Raw genomic sequence first — 19335 nt, forward strand, 5'->3', positions numbered from 1 at the left:
AAGACTCCTGACAAGGGCTTTGTTTTTGTTTCCCGGAGAGAGGACGTGCTCGCTAGACGCCCGCTTCAAGGCTCGCGGGTCCTTTGCGGGGCTTTGGGAAGGGCCTGTGCTTCCCGCCGGCGGCCCGGCAGCCTGCGTGTGAACCGCCGATAAACTTTGGAAGCTGCCCGGCTCACACACGCCCCCTGTGCCCAGCCCTGGGGTGCCCCCCGCCCCCCTCCCCGGGCAGGTGCGCCTGGGCGGGAGCACCAGCCCACGAGCGCCCCGCCAGGCCCCTGGCCAGCCCCTTCTCCGCGGGCGGGGGAAGGGGCGGGCCCGGGGGCGGTGCCTCTTGCCCAAGCCCCCGCCCCCGCCCCGCGCGCGGCTCGCCCGGGTGCTGCGGGCCGGGCCGGGGGGCGGGGATTCGGGAGGGGCCGGAGCGCGGCTGCCGGTGCGGCTGCGGGGGGAGAGGGAGGAGGCGGCGCGTCCCCAGAGGCGTGCGCCCGGACCGCCGGCCGCCAGACGGACGCGCGGAGGGAGAGGGCCGGGGGCGAGGTCAGTATCCGGTGGGGGCGCGGGCTGCGCGCGAAGGGGCGGCGGCGCGGGCAGCCGGGAGCCCGGGGCAGGGGGCGGGGAGGGCGGTGGCGGGCGCGGGGTCGGCTCCGCTCCGGGGTCGGGCCCCAGACCCTCCCCTGGCCTGGCCACGAGCGCGCCCCGGCAGCGGAAAGCGCAGCCCCCCCGCTCGCTTCGCCCTCCGTCTCTTTTCTTTCCAACCAGCGAAAAATAAACAGCCGGGAAGGTAAAACAATAGCGGGGCCACCTGGGACGCGGCGCGCGCGGAGCTCCCACGTTTGGGGCGGGGGCCGGAGGTGGAAGCGGGAGTGGCGGCCCCACGTCGAGCCCCCTCCCGAGGTGCCCCGCGGAGGGTGGGGCTCCCGGCGGCGCCGGGCTCGGCGGGAGGCTAAGGGAGTGCCCTGGAGTGAGCCGTGTGGGCAAAGTATTGCAGGAACCAGCAGGCTTCCCGCAATTGCCCGGCTCCGGGCGGGGAAACTGAGGCGGGGGCCAGTGGAGCGACTTGCCCAAGGTCAGAATGCACGGGTGGACGGTCCTGGTCCAGGAACGGGACCCGGGCGTCCGGAGCAGCCCGGCGCTCGGCCCCTCTCGGTTTTGCGGCGCTTGTGTGCGCCTTGGCTACATCTGTCTTGTGTTTCTTTCAGAAATCGGCTGGCATTGTGGGACCGGCTTCGCTTCGGGGCCGCCGAACGCCAACTTGCTTCGTTTGTTCTGGGAAGGTCTGGGGCAGGTGGCGGCCCCGTGACCTACCGTCATGGATGGAGACGGACTTTTGGATGAAGAAACCCAAACAGTCCGTGCTGTTCCCGGACGATTTAGCTGTCAAAGGTTTTGACAAAACCTACCGTCTTCCCTTTGGGGAATCCGAATGAGGGAGCTTACAGACACCTTCACTGGGAAGCCAAGGACATTCCTGTATAATCAGCGGATGAAAGGATTTTCTCAGACTCTTTTTTCCCTTTTCCTCGAGGATTAGTTCACTGCAATCTACAATTCCAGTGGAAACCGCTAAGGCACAGGATGTGACAGAAGCCTAGAGGGCCTTCAGAATTGTTCTGGACCCTTCCTTTAGCATAGGGTAGTTTAACACAAGCCACTGGCCGCCCTTCCCCCCTGCCCCCCATCTTGCCGATGATCTCTTCTCTTTAACCTCTTCTCATTTTTTGAGTTAAGTTCTGTTTCCAAAACTGCCCTCTGGAGCTATAAGTGGATTGCCAGAAATGAGAGATTAAGTGCGGAGAGAAGAGGAAGCGTCCTGTGTGGTGTCTCTTCTCCGCTGCCGACATGAAGTGCTTTTTTCCAGTGCTCAGTTGTCTGGCTGTGCTGGGTAAGTGTCTCCGCTTATCAGTGCGATCGATGTGAAAGTTTAACCTGCCATTGGTTCCTGTAATTCCTTGTGGTTCTTTCCCATCAACACTTGGCTTTGGGGGATACCACGATGCAGCCGGTGTGTGTCACAGGTCGGAATAGGAACCAGGAGGAATGATGGGATGTTGCCGGTTGTCTTTAAGAAGGAACATCTGCTGTCCTTGAAGTGTCTGTCCCGGGCCCTGTGATGAGATTGCCCCCATCTGCCAGTTGGTGGTTTAGGGACTCCGTGTGGCTCGTGGGTTGGCTTCTTGTAGTGTCATAAACTTCAGTGTCTTCCCTTCTGTGTTGGTCCACATCAGTTCCTAATTTGGAGTGGGCACGTTATTCTTACTGTGGGGAAAGTTGGTTTGGTGGTAAAGATGTTTTTGTTTGTGTGTTTGTTTGTTTTTTGGGTTTTTGGGGGGCTTTTTTGGAGGAGGAAGTAGGCATGAGTGGAGTAGGGTGGTGAAGGGATGCGTTGCCCTGCCCAAGCGGTCTGGAGACTAAATGTGTGGGGGTACCTATCTTACGTCCCCTCAGCAAGGAGCCTCAGACCGTAGTTCTGGCAGGAAGAAAGACCCGAGGAGTGGAAAGCTGCTTGGGAGGGGGTGTGTTCAGATTGGTGGGGGGGCCCGCTGCAGAAGGCCACAACGCCTAGAGCAGGATGACGAACTGTGGCCCTGAGAGGCGAACCCTTGTCACCTCTCTTGGGGATTCCCTCCTCATTGCAGAGGTCCCCCCTCCTTTGCCCATGCTCTCCATGCCGATGAGCACCATCTTCAGTGTGGCATTAGAGGGACACATCTCGGGTCTAGGATAAACTCCCACGCCGGGATCTCACGCATCCTCCGTCTGTCTCCTCAGACCTCGCACACGAGCACACCTTCTGATCTCTCTGTATGGTTCTGTCCCTTGTGTTTGGAAGAGGGCATCACACCTGCCTCTGGTGTTTGCATCTCCAAATCTAGATATTTTGCATTTACGGAGTTTATGCCTGAGCTGCCGGCAGTGGAGATGGCTCTCATGCATTGTCTCTACCCATGCAAGAGTTCACAGTTGGGCGGAAAGAACGGATTTTGGAGTTAGAGAACCTGATTAGAATCTCAGTCTCATCACGATTGCCATGTGAATCTCTGTAAAATGGGATGATACTGCCAAGGCCTGTCTTGCCAGTTCAAGGCTATAAGGTGTCCTAAATATCTCGGCTGCTTTGAAACATGTCTGGAACACCTAATAAATGTTCAGTTGGTGGTTCTCAAACTTAGGCGCATGTTGGAATCACTGGGGGAGCTTTTTGAAAATTTCGATGTCCAGCTCTCTGCTCCCCTAGGTAATTCCAAGTGAAAGAAGCAGTGTGTGCGTTCATTAGAGCCAGCCCTCCCCGCCCTAGCACACACACAGACGCCGGTCTGTTGGCAATTTAGTCAGTGTTCTGCCCCGGTGTGGGTTAGGATCCAGTGTCCCGTGTCTCCTGTCTGTTCAGGCAGAGTTAAGGCAGGTAGCTCTGGGTTCGCCAGTGCTAAATAGCCTAGTGGTATTTGTTATACTGTATTTGTCATTCACTTAGTGTCTGGGTTTAAATCAGTAATTAGTGATTCATGTGGATTCACGAGGACAAACAAGGAAAGCCCTGTGGGGTTGGATGGCTAAGGTGGGAAAGAGGGTTGGGTGGAAGGGTGGGACCGGGGCTGGAGGAGGAACCGCCAAAGGCAAAACAGGGAACTGTGACTTTTGTGCCTTTTGTTTCTCCCGGCTGCTCTAGAAATGTGTGGCCTCCTGCGGGTCCCCCCACAACCCCCCCCCCCCCCCCCCCCCCCCGCTGTTTGCCCTCTGGGCGACTCTGGAGTGGAGCTTGGGCACACTGTTATCTTCCCTCCACTCCCAGCTTCGTGTATAAACAGGTGTCGTGGGCCAGGAAATGAATGTCAAGGTGGCCTTGAAGGGGAGCAATGGCAGATGACCAGACGTGGGTGAGGGTGGGAAGGTTTCGTGCCTGGTGTTTCTGCACACACCCCTCCGGGGGAGTCTCATCTTCTTCCCTTCCCCAGCGACTCTCAGCATGGCCAGGAGGGGGTCTTGCTACTCTGCTGCTGTTAACCTTGGAGAGCAGGAGGTGTTGGGAGGGAACAGAACCCAGGTTGGGGGTCGTACTTCCCGCTTGGCTTGCGGTCTGGTGTGGGCTGATTCATGCGTCAGCATTCTTGCTGTGTAACGTAAATTAATGTGTAATTTCAAAGAGCAAAGAATCCTGAGGTTTTATGCTCCTGTGGGTCACACACACCTGGAATATAATTTTGTTTGTAAAAAGTAGGATAAGGCTGAGTCCTCTGGCACTGACATGGGTGCCGCCAGCCTCCAGAAATGGCACTTCGAGGCAGAACACCCTATGACAGTACGTGAGGGTGCGGACAGGACCATCTCTCACCTGCCTGCAACTCCCTCCACATCGTTAGGCCTGTGCTTTCTGCGCCCTTCCTCTGCCAGTGTCTGGGATTTGGATCAGCTTCCTCCTCTTCTGCCTGTCTGGGTGCTGAGTCCTGCCCTTGTCTTTGCCCTGCTGAAGCCACATGCGTACTGCTTCCTGCCTCCTTGACCACTGTGTCTTGTTTCTTTCTCTGGTAGCTCAGGGTGCCCCACCCAACTTGGGAGCCATTGGCTGCCACGGCCACCCTCGTTCCAATTCCAAAGCCATCTTATGCCAGGGCCTGGTTGAGCCATGAGGATAGTAAAGTCACCAGTGCTGATGGGTGGAGACAGGGGCAGAAGATGAGGGGAGAGAGTAGGAGCATGCGTGTGGAAAGGAGGGAATGAGGCTGTGGCTGTGCCTGGCAGCAGCCTGCATGAGTGACAGTGACATGGAAAGATGACAGCCACGTGGGAGAGACCGAAAAGGATTTGTGTTTGCAATAACAGGAAGGGGACAATCAGGAAAGATGAATATAAGCTTCAGGCACATGAAGCAGATTTCGGCTTTGCATAACCATGAGTAGTGATGCCCTCCTAGACCAATGCTGATGTTGCAAACAAGATGAAAGAGCTTTAAAAGTAGTTAGTTAGCAAGGAGAAATGTAGGAGCTTGGAACATCTCTGGATCAACACAGGAGAGTCCGTGGCTGGCTAGTGGCCATATGGGTTCTCCTTCAGTGGGAGAGAATTTCATTGTAGAGTTTGGGCAGCCTCTCCCTTGAATACGATGGGACTGAGGCAGTGATCACCTACCTCCCAGTCAGTTAGGGAAGGCTTCTTCGGGTAGAGGCCAGAGGGTTCTTCTGAAAGAGATCGAAAGGTACTTTGATGTTCTGATGAGTGTGAGCTCTGGGGCAGGACTCGTGATCAAAGGCAGAAGGGAGAAGCGAGGCAGTGTGGGGCAGTAGGGGGAAGAGCTCTGACGATGGTGATTTATGGATGAACAAACAGCGTCCCCACCAGCTGTCCCAGAGGTGGTGCACTTCCCTTTCCTGGGGACCATTTAACAAGGGTGCTGGGGAGGGGAATTCTTTTTTGGGGGGCGGGGAGGGGCAGAGAGAGAGGGGGACAGAGGATCTGAAGCGGGCTGTGAGCTGACAGATGACAGCAGCCAGCTGGATGCAGGGCTCGAACTCACGAACTGTGAGATCGTGACCTGAGCTGAGGTCAGACGCTCAACCGACTGAGTCACCCAGGCGCCCCACCGGAGAAGGGAATTGTTGTCAGGAGGACTAGACAGGCCAGGATGCCTTTCAGCTGTGTGAATTATCGAGCCACCTCTGTGCACCCAGGGCTGTGAAGATGTCCCGGTCTCCTGCATTTTGCATAGCAGCAGAACAGTACCGCCTCTCCTGGCTCTGGCCTTTGCTGTGAAGCAAGCCCTATCTTGTTAAGTCCTTAAAATAGCCTCGCTGGATAGATGTCTCACGTGGTCACCATTTTGTAGGTGGAGATACTGAGGTCCAGGGAGTTTAAGGAACTTGCTTCAGTAGACTACTGTCCCCCAGTTCCATACGGTGCTCCACAGTGGTGTGGAGGCCCCTTCTGTCTTGTTCCATGTGCATGCCTCCATTCCCAAGGTCATGGCATGGTCCAAGAAGGCTGTGCTGGCCCTAGCCATCGGGGAGGAGGAGAAGGAATGGTGAAGGGCAAGACCTCCCAATTTAAGAACGCTTCCTGAAAGTTGCACACGTCTCTTTTTCTGCTTCTATCCCCATCGGCTAGAACTCGAGTACGTGATCGTATGTGACTGCCAGGTAGGCTGGGAAATACCATCCTTCATTCCGAGCGTACAGCTAAAAACAGGGTTGTGTTACTGCTGGGGAAGGAGAGAGCCAATTTTGGAGGGACGGCTATGGGCTGCCGGCGGAGTGGCAGAGCTAGTAAGCGGCAGCACGGGGTTTTGAAGCCAAGATCATTTGGTTCAAACCCTGTGCCCTTCCATGTCACCCGCTGCCCCTCTGTGAGTACCCAGGCCCAGCCCCTGGCCTCTAAGAAGCCTTATTGGGAGGGCCTGAGCCAGATGAGCCAAGAGTTTGTTACTCGGGAAGCAACATAAATCAGCATATGATTACGCAGGCAGTGTTGTGGTTTTAGCAATAGTACTGTTCTGCAGTGTTTATAGAATGCTCATGTGCCAGTCACCGTTCAACCCTTCACAGAGCAAGCCCTTCTGTATTAAGGACCATCTCTGGCGTGTTCACTGCTGTAGCCCCAGAACTCGGCCTTCTGCGCGTACCGGCACAAAGTAGGCATTCAGTTGATTTTTTGGTTGAATAAATGGTTTCTGTGTCGGCTCCTTTGATCATGATAAGGAAACTCAAGGTTCAGGGAATTAAAATCATTGTGCTCAAAGGACAAGAGCTAGAGATTGGCTACAGGGCCTGTGCTTTTATACCACTCAACAGGGGTTCTTAACCTTTTTTGTGTCCCTGGGTCCTTTGAGCGGTCTGGAAAAGCCTATGGACCCTTTCTTTGGGTAACACTTTGAAATTCATAAATAAAAATACATCAACTAACAGAGGAAATGAGTTCTATTGAAATACAGTCATCAAAACATTAAACAAATTTAGGATCATAGCAATACGCTTCTTAGGAGCACATTAAATAACTAGCTCAAACAGCAGTTCTAACAATTACCGTAATTATGGCACAGTGAAGAATGAAAACGGTGTGTTGAGGCATCTGTGTCAACTGTGAGGTGATCTGAAGGCATGTGTGACTTGCGTTGTGACAGAGTCACAGGTCCCGGAGACATCGCCATGGTGGTTGCCTACATTCGTAATCAAACAGTTCGCATTCACTTAGAGGTTAGCTGCAAATAAAGCTGTCATTTTTTTTTTTTTTCTTCAAGTTCACATACCTCCTGACTTCCGTTCACGGACCCCTGTGAAGTTCAAAGTAAAGTTCAGGGTAGGCAGCGGTTGCTGGGAAGATGCCGTGTGAGAGGACTTTATTGGCTTTCAGAAACGGGCAGGGTTTCCACGAGGGGAGCGTTCTATTCCCAGTAGAGTCCTGATGGTGCTGAGGAGTCTGTGGTCATAATGGTGGTAGAGTGGCCCTTTAGGGTTCAGAGAAATGACTGTCAGGGGTCTTCAGGGTCCAGTTCATCTCGGATGGTGAGGACACAGAGAACTGGCTTCGATTGTAAGGCGTTTGGGATTTGGGCTTAGACTGAGCCCCTAGGGCCCAGGCAGACCACTTCGGCGGAGCCCCGACCTAGAAACTGAATGAAGTGGCTTCACTGCTGGCCTCCCGTGGTCCCCGGCCTTGTGCATCCTGTGTTATGGCTCCTTGATTAATATTTTGAGGTTCCTTTGGGAGCTCCTCATTTGCTATGATTGGACACCTGTTTCTTTGCGGCTTGGAAGTGAGCACAGCTAACTCTTCGTGAAGGGTTGGTTTTTAATTTAAGGAAATTTAGGACACCTGTGTGTGAATGCCCCTTGATTTTCAAAGAAATGAGTGGTTGCGTCAAAATCAAGCTTACATTTGTAGAAAATCACATGTTGCCAAATTCCTTCATCAGGAATGCTTTATTAAGTGGCTAATTGTGGGCCACAGTGGTGGGGACTTAACAAAGACCATGGCAATGGACCTCCCTTAACTGGAACCTCCAATTAAATGGGATTTTGTTTCTATTATTTTGAACTCCACTTTCCGAAAGGCCGAGTTCACAAGATGTGGTAGCGAGGATTTATTCTCGAAATCGGCTTCCAGGGCACCGTCAGTCCAGTCTCTACATCTTCCGCATCTATAATTATAGTAGCAGAAGAGAATGATGAGCCTCAGGGCACTGTAAGATCCTAAATCACAGATTAAATTATATTAACTCTACTCAGGCTGGAAAGTGGTCAGATGTATTTCAAAAGCCTTTATAACAGGCTTTATAATAACGAGAGTTGAAGCAAAGTTTCTGTCTAATCCTCTGTTAACCCTTTAATTAAATTCATCCAAATACCCTATTCCCTGTCATCCCAGTGACCCAGGCTTTGCTGAACGCCACCCTGTCCCTGTCTTCTAGGGGATGATCATCTAAGGCCAGCCGTAAAACAAATGGTAAATCACTTTGCAAATGGAGAGGAAGACATTGATAGTCTGTGCTCTCTGAGGATGGAAGACAGGTGTCCTTTGGGGAGGGAGGGGCCAGGCAAGTTTGTTCTTGTTTTCAGCTCAGCAGGAGTAGTGAGGAAACTCTGTCCAGGAGGGAGATTGAGGCTGGAGTAGCTTATGAGTGGTCAGTCTGGAAAGGCTTTCTGGAAAAGCTGGAATGTTAGACATTTCTTAAGTAATGGGAGAGCGAGGTCCTGGCCGAATTGTGGGGTGAAGGACACCCTGGGCACATCGGGCTGCTTTGAGAAGGCTTCTCAAGGGGTGGAGGAGCCTGAATGTCAGTGTGCTGGCTGGTAAGAATTGGAGCGGTCGGCATGAAGTGTGGATATTTGGGCCTGAGACAGAAGGAAGATACCAGAGAGCTGTAAGTGGGTACCTGGAGGACCACTGGCGAGAGAAGGCCGGAGGTGGGGGTCCAGGGGACCTGTTCCTGCACCAAGGGACGAGCTTTCGTGTACCCATCAAAAACCAGGGCAACGACATTCTGACAAAACTGTGAACTCAAAGAAACTGGTGTCCCGTCTTCTAGTGGTGGCGTCTTCCCCTTGACCTTCAGGTCCCCAGGCCTTCCTTTCTTAAAATGGGGCAAAAAATCCAATACCGGTTGTGTGTTCTTTCCCATTATGATGCCTTGATGTCTGGGAGCATGTTCAGAATTGCCTTAAGTTGGCGTTATTTTTGTGTATTTGATACTGTTTTTGTTTTTAATACCCATTTTCCCATTCTCTGGAGCACAGTCCATACCTCCTTTCTCATGGTGTCTTCAGAGAACGCTGTCTCTGCCCGCAGGGCACCGGATCCTGCCTGTGGTGTGTTGGTGACAGAGATGTGTCATGAGGCAGGCTGCTGACCTCCTTTTCACGGACCCCTTTTATTAACTTCCCTTCCCTCAGGAGCCCCATACATTTGAAATCCTCTGTCTGTCAGCATTAAGTAGTAATTAATCTGTTTTTCCTATGTGGTAACCAGTATGGCTGCTCACCCTTGATAGAGTGATGTAGTTCAGCTCTGCAGCAAAATTAATCTGGCACTCTGCTTAGTCCATGACCAAAGGACCCACGTGGCCTTGCCTGTTCGGTCTTAGTCCTGTGTCTCCATGATAGGAGAAGTGTTGTCATTGTTAGGTGTTTTGAAATGTCCAAGGTGGCCGGCTTTCTGACAACCCCACGGGTTACTTTGAGAACCCCAGGGGACATGGATATCCTCGATGGTGTTTGCCATTAATTGGTTGCTTTGGTGACCTCGATTGACTTTGCTAGGGCGACTTTCCGTAGAAAGAGGAACGGGAGACTGGAGTTGAGCATCCATTGCTACAGGTCAAACCACACCTGTCCTGTCCAGGGACATCCTACTCCTCTCTCTTTTTTTTTTTTTTTAAAAGACTTGCAGAGAAACTTCACAACGTCTTAGATGTAACAATGCCATCAATCTTAAATGCCACTGAAGACTTAATTTGAATTAAGTCGTAATTTAAAACAGCAAATACGGTGCTTTAGGGTAACGTGTTGAATAAAAGTAAGGTCCTGAGAGATTGGTTTCAATTTCAGAAGGTAGATTATATTTGTTTGCTTTGTTTTTTTGGATTTTAATTTGTTGACAGAGGTAACACGGGAATATAGTTCTGTTGTAAAAAATCTAAACGGTACAGACAAAGAGTAAAATGTGAAAGTTCCCCTCTCCACCCCATGCCCCTTATTGAGGTCTGATATATGTTCTTGACAGTTTGATATATTTTCTTCCAGGTCTTTCTCTATAATTTCTATGCATGCATACTCACGCAAATATAGATTTTTTTTTTTTTCTGACATAAATGGAATCATGTAGAACGTATTGTTCAACCACTTGATTTTAAAGGGGTGATTTGCCTCACTGTTTTTTCAGGCTTAATTTTATGGCCATATCAGAACTGATTTGGTTATTTTATAGCTAGTTGGAACTGTAATTTGTGAAATCAGTGGGGGAGTAGTGAGCCTCATTCAATAGCTATATCGTGGAATAATTTTGTCCTGGTGTATTAAGGCAAGAGTCATAATAAAAACACTACCCTTAAATTTTAATGTATTTAATGAAAATAATTGACTTGTTTATTCGGACTCTTTTTTCCCCAAGCACATAAATTTAACAAATTGAGTACACACATATTTTGTTGACTGTTTTCATTATAATTTTGAAATTATGTTGAATGAAAATGAAGCCTATTTAAAACTTGTTAAGAGGACAAGCATAAATATTGGGTTTGGGGTCTAATTCAGTCAAGTTCTTTATTTGTTCATAGACTAACTAGGGGGAAAACTGGACAAGTTTTTCTGCATTTTCTTAAAAAAATTTTTTTTAACATTTATTTATTTTTGACAGAGAGAGAGAGACAGAGTGTGAGCAGGGGAGGGGCAGAGAGAGAGGGAGACACAAAATGGGAAGCAGGCTTCGGGCTCTGAGCTGTCAGCACAGAGCCTGACACGGGGCTTGAACTTGCAAACCGTGAGATCATGACCTGAGCTGAAGTCGGATGCTTAACTGACTGAGCCCCCCAGGTGCCCCAGTTTTCCTGCATTTTCAGTTCCCAAGTGATTTTTCCGTGTAGAATGAATTGGACTAATGTTGCCACTGAGGTTGCTGGCTACCAGACATTTAAGACCTTAACCTAAAAGAGCACTTTTTCCTCTAGCCCTGCAGAAGCGGCTGTTTCTGTAAAAAGATTATCATTTCAAAGTGTTGGGTTACTTCTCAGGTTCACTGGTTATGACTGTCTTTAAATCCCTGGGAGCACATGCGGGTTTCTTGGATCGTTCACCTTTACACCAGATTTTTAAAATAGTTACCGTTTTGGAGGGATGGTCATTGGGTTCACATGTCCTAGTCTGCTTTTCTTCAACAGCAGGGTTTGATGTTCCTACCACCCATCCCAAGACCACTGTTCCATTAGAAACTACTTGCAACACTTTCCTAAAAAGACTATTTATCTGGGGTGCCTGGGTGGCTCAGTCGGTTGAGCGTCTGACTTCGGCTCAGGTCATGATCTCATGATTCGTGAGTTCGAGCCCCACGTTGGTCTCTGTGCTGACATCTCAGAGCCTGGAGCCTGTTTTGGATTCTGGGTCTCCCTCTCTCTCTGCCCCTCCCCTGCTCATGCGCCATCTCTCTCTCTCTCTCAAAAATAAATAAACATTAAAAAAATATAAAAAAAAAAGACTTTATCTGTTCATTCAGCAAATATTTGAGTGCTGGCTACAAGCAGCTCATTGTTCCATTTTCTCACGTACCAGGAATTAAAAGGTATAATCATGACACATGTTCTAAGAAGTCACCTGATCTGTATTTTTTAATCTTAATAAATAGATTAATTAAAAACACTCTGACATTTGGGAACTCTTTTCTGTCCCTGAGGTGCAAAATCTTTTCTCTTCCTGTTACTTAACGTCTTTTCCTCCTGGTTTGTTGTCACCTCTTTAGCAGAGGCGATTACACATACCCCATCGGCTGTGACAAAGGGCCCTTGATGACTAAAAGAGGAGTACCAGTGATTGGGGGAGATTGGGGTGGGTGGCCCAGCGAGGGCAGATTCTTTCTCTTGAAAATACACAAATATCCCAAGTCCTGGAGATGTAGAATGCCCTTATTAACTGCGGGGGATATTGTCTGTCTGTGGGAACTGGGAATCTCACTCTTAGCTCTGAATTTCTAGGAAGCCGGAACAGAAGAGAACTAGAGCAGTCACATACTTGCCATCAGACAGGAGACACATCCACACCGGGCTTTCTCCTGAGCACCCTTATGTTGGGGGTGTGGTGGTGGGAAGGTTGCTATGTCCTTGACCTAGGACTCCGCCTCCCTGCTTCCCAGTAGAGCCTTGGGAGGAGAGGCTGTGGGGACGGCTCAGGGCCCTCTCCATGTTGGCCCCATTTTCCAGAAACTGCTGTGTTGTCTCAGTGGGATCCAGGCTCTTGCCAGGTGCCGTCATCTGACCTAGGGCTGACCCTCCCCACGCATCCATCCACTTCTCTCCAGCTTCACCAGTGCTTCTCCTGTCTCCACCAGTTCCCTGAGACTCGGGGTTGGAAACTGTGCCTGGTGGGAGTCCCCTTCACCCCAAAGCTGGTGGCCGCTGCTCCCCAGAGCGTCTGGGACAGGGCGCCATCCTTCTCGGAGGCCTTTCTGGCGTTCGTCATCGGTTTTGTTCCGCGGTGGTTTTGTGTTGGTTTGGGGATGGCTGGTCTGTTGGGAATTCTGCTTCCCGGATGGACACGTCTCCAATAAACTATAGGGAGTGACTGTGCAGGTAGAGTCATTCTGTCTAGGCTCGTTCCGAAACCAGGCAACCCTCTTTATGATGCTGTTTAGAAATGATGTGCTGAACAGTTTCTTAATGTCTTCTGATGTTTTAGTACAGAAGATGGCATGGTGGACCGTTTTGCCGTCTGCCTTCTATTATTTCATTACAGAAACACAAGACCACATCTGAGCGCCTTGCCTGGCTCTTTCTCCGTCCCTCCGTTGGAACGGGGGCTGTGGCCCCTAGCCGGGTGTCCTGGCACCTTTCTGGCTGGAGGAACAGCATCTGTAACTCCTGTCTCACGCTTGTATGAATCCAACTCTTCTGAACAGCTGTCCCCTTACACACCCTCAGCGGACTTCTCGAAGGGAGGAAGGACACAGAGACCTCAAGTGCCTCTAGGCTTGAATGTATTTTGAAAGGATCCTCACGGATCTCACATGTAATCCTTTTATCCTAAAGGGGAATTATTCTGGGGGTGAGGAAAAGACTGCCGTGGCCTGGGTTGGGGGAGAGTGGTAGAAGGACTGGAAAATGCCCCGAACAGAAGAGAGAGAGTCTCTGGCATACACAGTCTTTGTTTTAAAATTAAAACATTACGTAATACAAACATTTGCCTTCCCACTTTTACCCCTGCCACAGAAGAGCTGTCATTTCCCATATTTGGAATTTGGGGAGAGACAGGCCTCATTCGAGGACAAGGCCGGATCCAGTCTATGCTTTGGGGGAAAGTAAGTAAATATGAGAGCCTTGAGGGCTGCGGTATTTATGGTGAATCTATGATTATTGCATGTGCCTCCTTGTCATGATTTATTCAGCAGCCCCTGACGTCCTGGTGCTGATGCCATGCCCATCAGTAATCTGACTCCTGTTTTCTTCTCCATATTTTGCCTTTTGCAAATGTATAGGCATTCGGCTTTAATCAAGTAGGCTTTTACTCTGTCATCTGTAACGGGGATGACTGAAGTCATGTGGAGGATTTTAAGTAACTAATCTCTTAAGACATTCAGAGCATAATCTCCCCCACGCCTTGCTCATCCTGCCTGCATCGGGGAGATTTGCAGGGTTCTGCAAAGGAGGCAGGATGGGGACTTTGGCATCCTTCGGAGAGACTGGGTGTCCTCCTTGCCGGTGACGGGCTTTTGTTTGCTTTTGGCGTGGGGACAGGGCCTGCTGATGATTTGCCATGTCGAGAGAGTTCAAGACGCCCCGTGAATGTGACTAGTGTGTTAGCAAATCTCGGAGCCGGTGCAGAGAACGAGAGGCCAGATGCGCACGGAGATACCGTCCAAGCTCATTGGTGTCTGTGCAGTGCGGCCGGGACTGGCTCTCAAGGAGAGGCTGCGAGGTAGATAAGAGGCCTGCTGGTCCACGGTGTTCACTGACATTTGTCATTACATTACATTATATCAGATCCGTGACAGGTTCGGGGGTGCAGGACCTAAAACTTTCACGTGCTCTGCTTACCATTGGAATGTGACTTCATGTGCGTCGTTTATTAGACTAAACTGGATTACAGTTTCTTTTCACATCGTCCTTTCTTGATTTTCTGGTTTCAGCCCCTTTCTGATGTTGGCTCAGTTTCTTGCTGTCAGAAGTGTCCTGCAGAGGAATTTGGCGAACTGCAGGTTCAGACTTCGGTGCTTTGTCTTAATGTGACGGTGAAATCCCTAGCAACATAGACTAACAAAGACGATTGGTTTGAATTAGTAAAATGTTAGAATTACCAAATATTTTTCAAGAACTTCGCTGTTATTACTTTTAAGTAAATACTGTAACTCAAACTAGGCTAATCGAGCGCCTAATAAAGATCCTTAGGGGATCCTGCTTTAGGAGAGAAATAAGAATGATTTGCAATTAGTGCACCAATTGTTTATGTAAATAGAGTTTCTGAAAAACTGGATTGTGCTTGAAAACAGTTTGTTCTCTTAAGTATTTTAAATAGTCCCTATGAAACCCTGTGTAATATACTGCCGGTCAATTATATGTGGCATAAATACTGTTTCACGAAGACCTAATTTGACATTATTAGCAATATTGGAATTTCCAAGCTAGTGGAGTCCCTGATCCTTACCCCCCAATTCTTCCACAGCACCTGCACTTGTGTATTTTAACATGAATTAGTAAATTTAACAGCTATCTAATGTGTTCTGCTGTGTGCTTGGCAGTGTGTTCTATAGAAAAGACAGCAGCCAGCACCCTTATGTAGCTTACAGGCTAGCAAAGAAATCAAGCAAGTCCACAAATAAGTACACGTATAATTAATTATAGTAGCGAAGCTGAACGGTGTATTACTTTTTAATTAGCGGTCTAACGCACCAGACTGTAAGTTCCATCGGGACAGGGATTGTATCTGTGTGTTGTTTGTTGATCATGGCATCCCAAGCCCATCCTTCACCTCTTGCCTGGCGTGGAGTAGATATTAGGTTGAATTGTGTGACATTGCCACGTTAGTAGGTCAGAAACCATTGAATACCAACAGCGTCATATGGTTCAACGTACTAGTTGTTGAGTCAATATGTATCGAATGTTGACTACGCGTTGTAATCAATGAACTCTGGGAGCATGCTGCATTTCACACGGTTTTCTTCAGCCAAGGACATGCTTGCTACCCTACTGGAAAAGGAATTTTAAAATTTCAAAGAGCTGAAACTCAGGAACCTGTGATGTGATGTAGACAGGGTGCCTCGATGGGACTTCGGAGCCTTGTGTTTGGTATGGTTTCTGTGCAGTTCCTGGCACGTTTCCCAGGCTCAGGTGCTGTCAGCAGCCCAGAGAATCTGGGAGAGGTTGTGGGAAAAGCTGACATGAAGGAAGAGATCTGAGTGGGATGGCCCTGGAGAAAGGAGGGAGGAGAGACCTATCAGCAATGGAAAGACCCGTCCCTTTAGTCCAGAGTCAGAGGGAGCCCTCGCTTTTACGGCCCAGACCTCACGTGTTCTCATATTCAACGCATTTGTGTGTGCCCACGAAGTGCCCAGTTACTTGCTAGGCACCGACTGTCCTCATTGTGAGCCTCCTTTGTGCCTGATGGGTTGTGGGCTGGATGTAGATCACTGGCCCATTGGCGGCAAGGGTTGAACTGAGGAGAAGGCCCAGCTGGGCCCTGCTGGGAGAAGCCTGGTGGTCTGGCCTGTGGCCTACTCCGTATCTGTGGAACTGGGAGTCGGGTCCAGCCTAGGGCTTGGACCGAAGCTTCCCCAAACCTCCTCTGCTAAGTACTTTTTTTGCATCTGTTTGGATTTGTTGGCCTTCTCTCCAGTTTCTCTGCACAAATGTCCAATTGTGTCCACTCTATTATCATGCTATTTTCTCACACCCACAGGATAATTTCTAGTTCAGCTCAATTCCACAGCTCTTTGTTGAGCACCCTTATGTGCCAGCACAGGATGGGGGTGGCAAGTTAGGAAAACACAAATATGTGACATCGGTCCCCGCCTCTGGCAGATGCCGTTGGTTGCCTACGTGGCAGCCGTTCTTTTCTTGATGGCGGAGCCCTGACTTGGTTTGAAGGTCATGCCTCTCTCTCTCTGCTACTCAAGGAAAAGTGACCCTGCTTCCAGCTCCAGAATAAAAGTCGACTGATCTAAGCCAGTCATAAAGGCCCATAGTTTAGACATGGGCGTTTGGCAGAGTTTTGGCCAGTGAGATATGAGGAGAAGTCTGCTGTGGGGATTCTGGGAAAAATGTCTTCTCTTAAAAAGAAACACAGAAGGGGCGCCTGGGTGGCTCAGTCGGTTAAGCGTCAACTCTTGGTTTCGGCCCAGGTCATGATCTCGAGGTTCGTGAGTTCGAGCCCTGTGTCAGGCTCTGTACTGACAGTGTGGAACCTGCTTGGGATTCTCTCTCTCCCTCTCTCTGCCCCTCCCCCACTGGTGATGTCTCTGTCTCTCTCTCAAAACACACACACACACACACACACACACACACACACACACACACACACACAGGAGGACAGCTCCTTCCACTAGATTCTTGGAAATGAGGCAGCCATCTTATCACCATGAGGAAAGGAAGTCTGTTGAGCCCTCAGAGGTGAGGAACCAGGGTCCTTGATCACAGAACCACTAAAGACTGACAGGCTGGCCTCCATACTTTCTGTCTTCACTGTTGCAGCCAGTCGAGTTGGTGTTTTTGGCTACTTACAGTTGACGGCAACCTATATTAGACTCTCCCTCAAAGGAGCAGGAAATAAGGATTTATTCTCATAAAACAGTACGATTCGGCTTATCATCCACATGCACACTATTCAGAGCCAGCGTTCAGCCCCATGGTGAGCCAGAAGGGAGAGAGGGAAGTCCCTTGGCCGGCAAAGCCGGAGCAAGGAGATTGTATTTGGAATGGATCCTGAGGTGGGATTAGGATTTGTGTGGGAAGAGCAGGAGGACATTCTGAGCAGCGGATGGCATGAGCAGACCTGCAGAGACAGGAGTGGCCAAGGCGCTGTCGGAGAACGGCGAGATTACGTCCTAATTCCACAGGCAGATTCTAGAGCATGGCGAGCTGCAGGCTTAGAAGGTGACCCTTGATGGATGCAGTGAGAGGCGTTGTGAGCAGGGGAGAAGCTAGGAATGGGGACCTTGAGGGGGAGGGGGAGGCCACCATGTGCCGGGTCGGTTAGAAGGGAAGACAGCAAAAGCTGAGTGGAATAATTCGGTTATAGGTGGTGAGGTTTGAGGTGACAGCAGTAGGAAATGGAGGAAGATATCGGAGGAAAATTGTAAAGGAGTGAAGGAACTGCTGAGAGACGGGTTGATTGAATGCGGAGAAAGGGGGACATCTAGAAGCTGCCTCTGAGTGTTTGAGTGTGATGACATAAAATGGACATTTGAAAGAGGGGATCGATTTTAGGACGATGCTGTCTGGTCTTTGCCACTGAGGCTTTGAGGTAATGATGGAAGACCTAAGTAATGGGACCTTGAATTCATCTGAAAATACGGGTCAGGCCTTGGGAACGAGAGGCCAGAGCTTATGATGATGTGTCAGAGACAGCACAGATACACGCATAGCCCTCCAGATCTGCACGGTTTTGTGGGGTCATGTGCCTGTTCTTAGTAAAATGGGTGAGGAAGTGGCAGGTGTCATCTCCTGGCGGAGGCAGCTAAGAGCCAGTATTCTTGCATTTCTTCCCCCCTCTTCCCCTTCCCCCAGGCCCGAGCATCCTGGGGGCCAAGGGCCCCGGGCCTCGGATGCGGTCACAGGGGAGGAGGGCCTCCTTCCAGCATAAGACTTCGATTGTTCTGCCCTTGGCCGGGAAGTCGTGGTGGTGGAAGCCAGACCTGAAGCTGTAACAGAGTGGCGCTGCTCCCTGCTGCTTGTGCAGGGTCCAGGTGATACGTGGTCTTCAGGTTACGCTTCAGCACCTACTTCTGACACGGTTTGCTCAGAGGTCTGCATGGAAGGGGTTAGAGCTCACTGGCTGCCTCTCGTTCTACCTCCGGGGCTTAGTGGTCTTGGAGGGTGAGTTTACTTCTTGCCTCTAATACCAAAGCCTTTTAGCTTTCCAGGGTAGGGGCTCCCTGCCCACGAGCTGTGGTAGGGAGATGGCCGCTCTCTCCAGGGGTAGCAGCGTGTCCAGTGGCTTGTGTAGGGGAATGTTTCGGTGGCCGGTATCCACTGGTGACCAGCTTGAGTGTCTCAATCATCGGCGGATCTAGACAGGGAGCTTCAGGAAAAAGTTCCAGAGCTTCACGGTAAGCTAAGAACGAGGTGCAAAGCCCAGTTTTTTTAACCATCCTCTTCTCAGAAGATTGGAAATGTGCCTTTTCTTAAAGGCTCGGGAGTGTGTGGAGCAAGGCAGGCCCTGGGCCCAGACCACTCTTTGCTATGGCCGGGTTCATTTTGCCGGGCTGACTCACACTATTTTCCTAAGGGCAGGGGCCCTGATGAAGCGCTGGGAGGCATTTGACATCTGGTTTTTGTCAGGCAGCAAGTAAAAGTACAGATGCCGAATCTGATCTTGCCTTAAACAAAGCAGAGCTGGGTGCAGGAGAAGGGCCTTTGTGAGGCGCCTCTCCTGCTCCGGGTGCGATCTCTGGTGCGCTCTGTTTCTCGTCCAACTGCTGGGTGCAGGAGAAGGGCCTTTGTGAGGCGCCTCTCCTGCTCTGGGTGCGATCTCTGGTGCGCTCTGTTTCTTGTCCAACTGGAAACTTGGAGGCCCACAGAGACCCAGCAGAAAAGCCTTCAGACAGAGGGATAGCCAGGCATCGGCCCCTCGGGCTTGTCTTTATGAATTTGAAAACTGAACGACATGGAGGGACCGTTCCTCTGTCTAACGTTTTTTTAAATTTTTCTTCCACTTTCAACAAAACCGAGGTGTCCTGAGTATTTGTGGGTACCGGTCTGTTCATGGGTAGCCGCCCTTATTTTACCCACTGCTCTCCCTGTTTCCTCTGACAGGCCTAGAAGGTCCACGTGTCGTCCCAGGGGGAGATGACACCAAAGCCATCTGTCAGCCTGGCCTTTTCCTTTGTCCATCTGTCCTTCCAGTCATCCTTCCATCTGTCTAGCCAGGCCACATTCAATAAGCATTTGTTAGGGAGCCGGCAGTAGGATTTGGGGCAAGCTACTTAACTCTTCTAAGC

At 50.4% G+C, this 19335-nt stretch overlaps 1 protein-coding gene across 5 annotated transcripts in view; it reads left to right on the plus strand.

Annotated features, from left to right (window-relative positions):
* Positions 1-401: 401 nt before the first annotated feature.
* IGSF3 (immunoglobulin superfamily member 3) overlaps positions 402-19335 on the plus strand; it is a 92883-nt gene continuing 73949 nt past the window's right edge. For 3 of the 5 annotated variants that reach the window (XM_019457970.2, XM_019457973.2, XM_019457974.2), the window contains exons 1-2: positions 402-534; positions 1197-1879. In XM_019457970.2, the coding sequence (XP_019313515.2) occupies positions 1837-1879 (43 nt within the window). In that variant the 5' untranslated portion in view covers positions 402-534; positions 1197-1836. Of the gene's footprint in view, positions 535-620; positions 779-952; positions 1064-1196; positions 1880-19335 lie in introns of those variants that run through there. The other 2 variants (XM_019457971.2, XM_019457972.2) reach the window with 2 other exon arrangements.

Source organism: Panthera pardus, unplaced genomic scaffold (assembly GCF_024362965.1).
Source record: "Panthera pardus isolate Hobbes unplaced genomic scaffold, ASM2436296v1 HiC_scaffold_11, whole genome shotgun sequence".
Taxonomy (NCBI): Eukaryota; Metazoa; Chordata; class Mammalia; order Carnivora; family Felidae; genus Panthera; species Panthera pardus.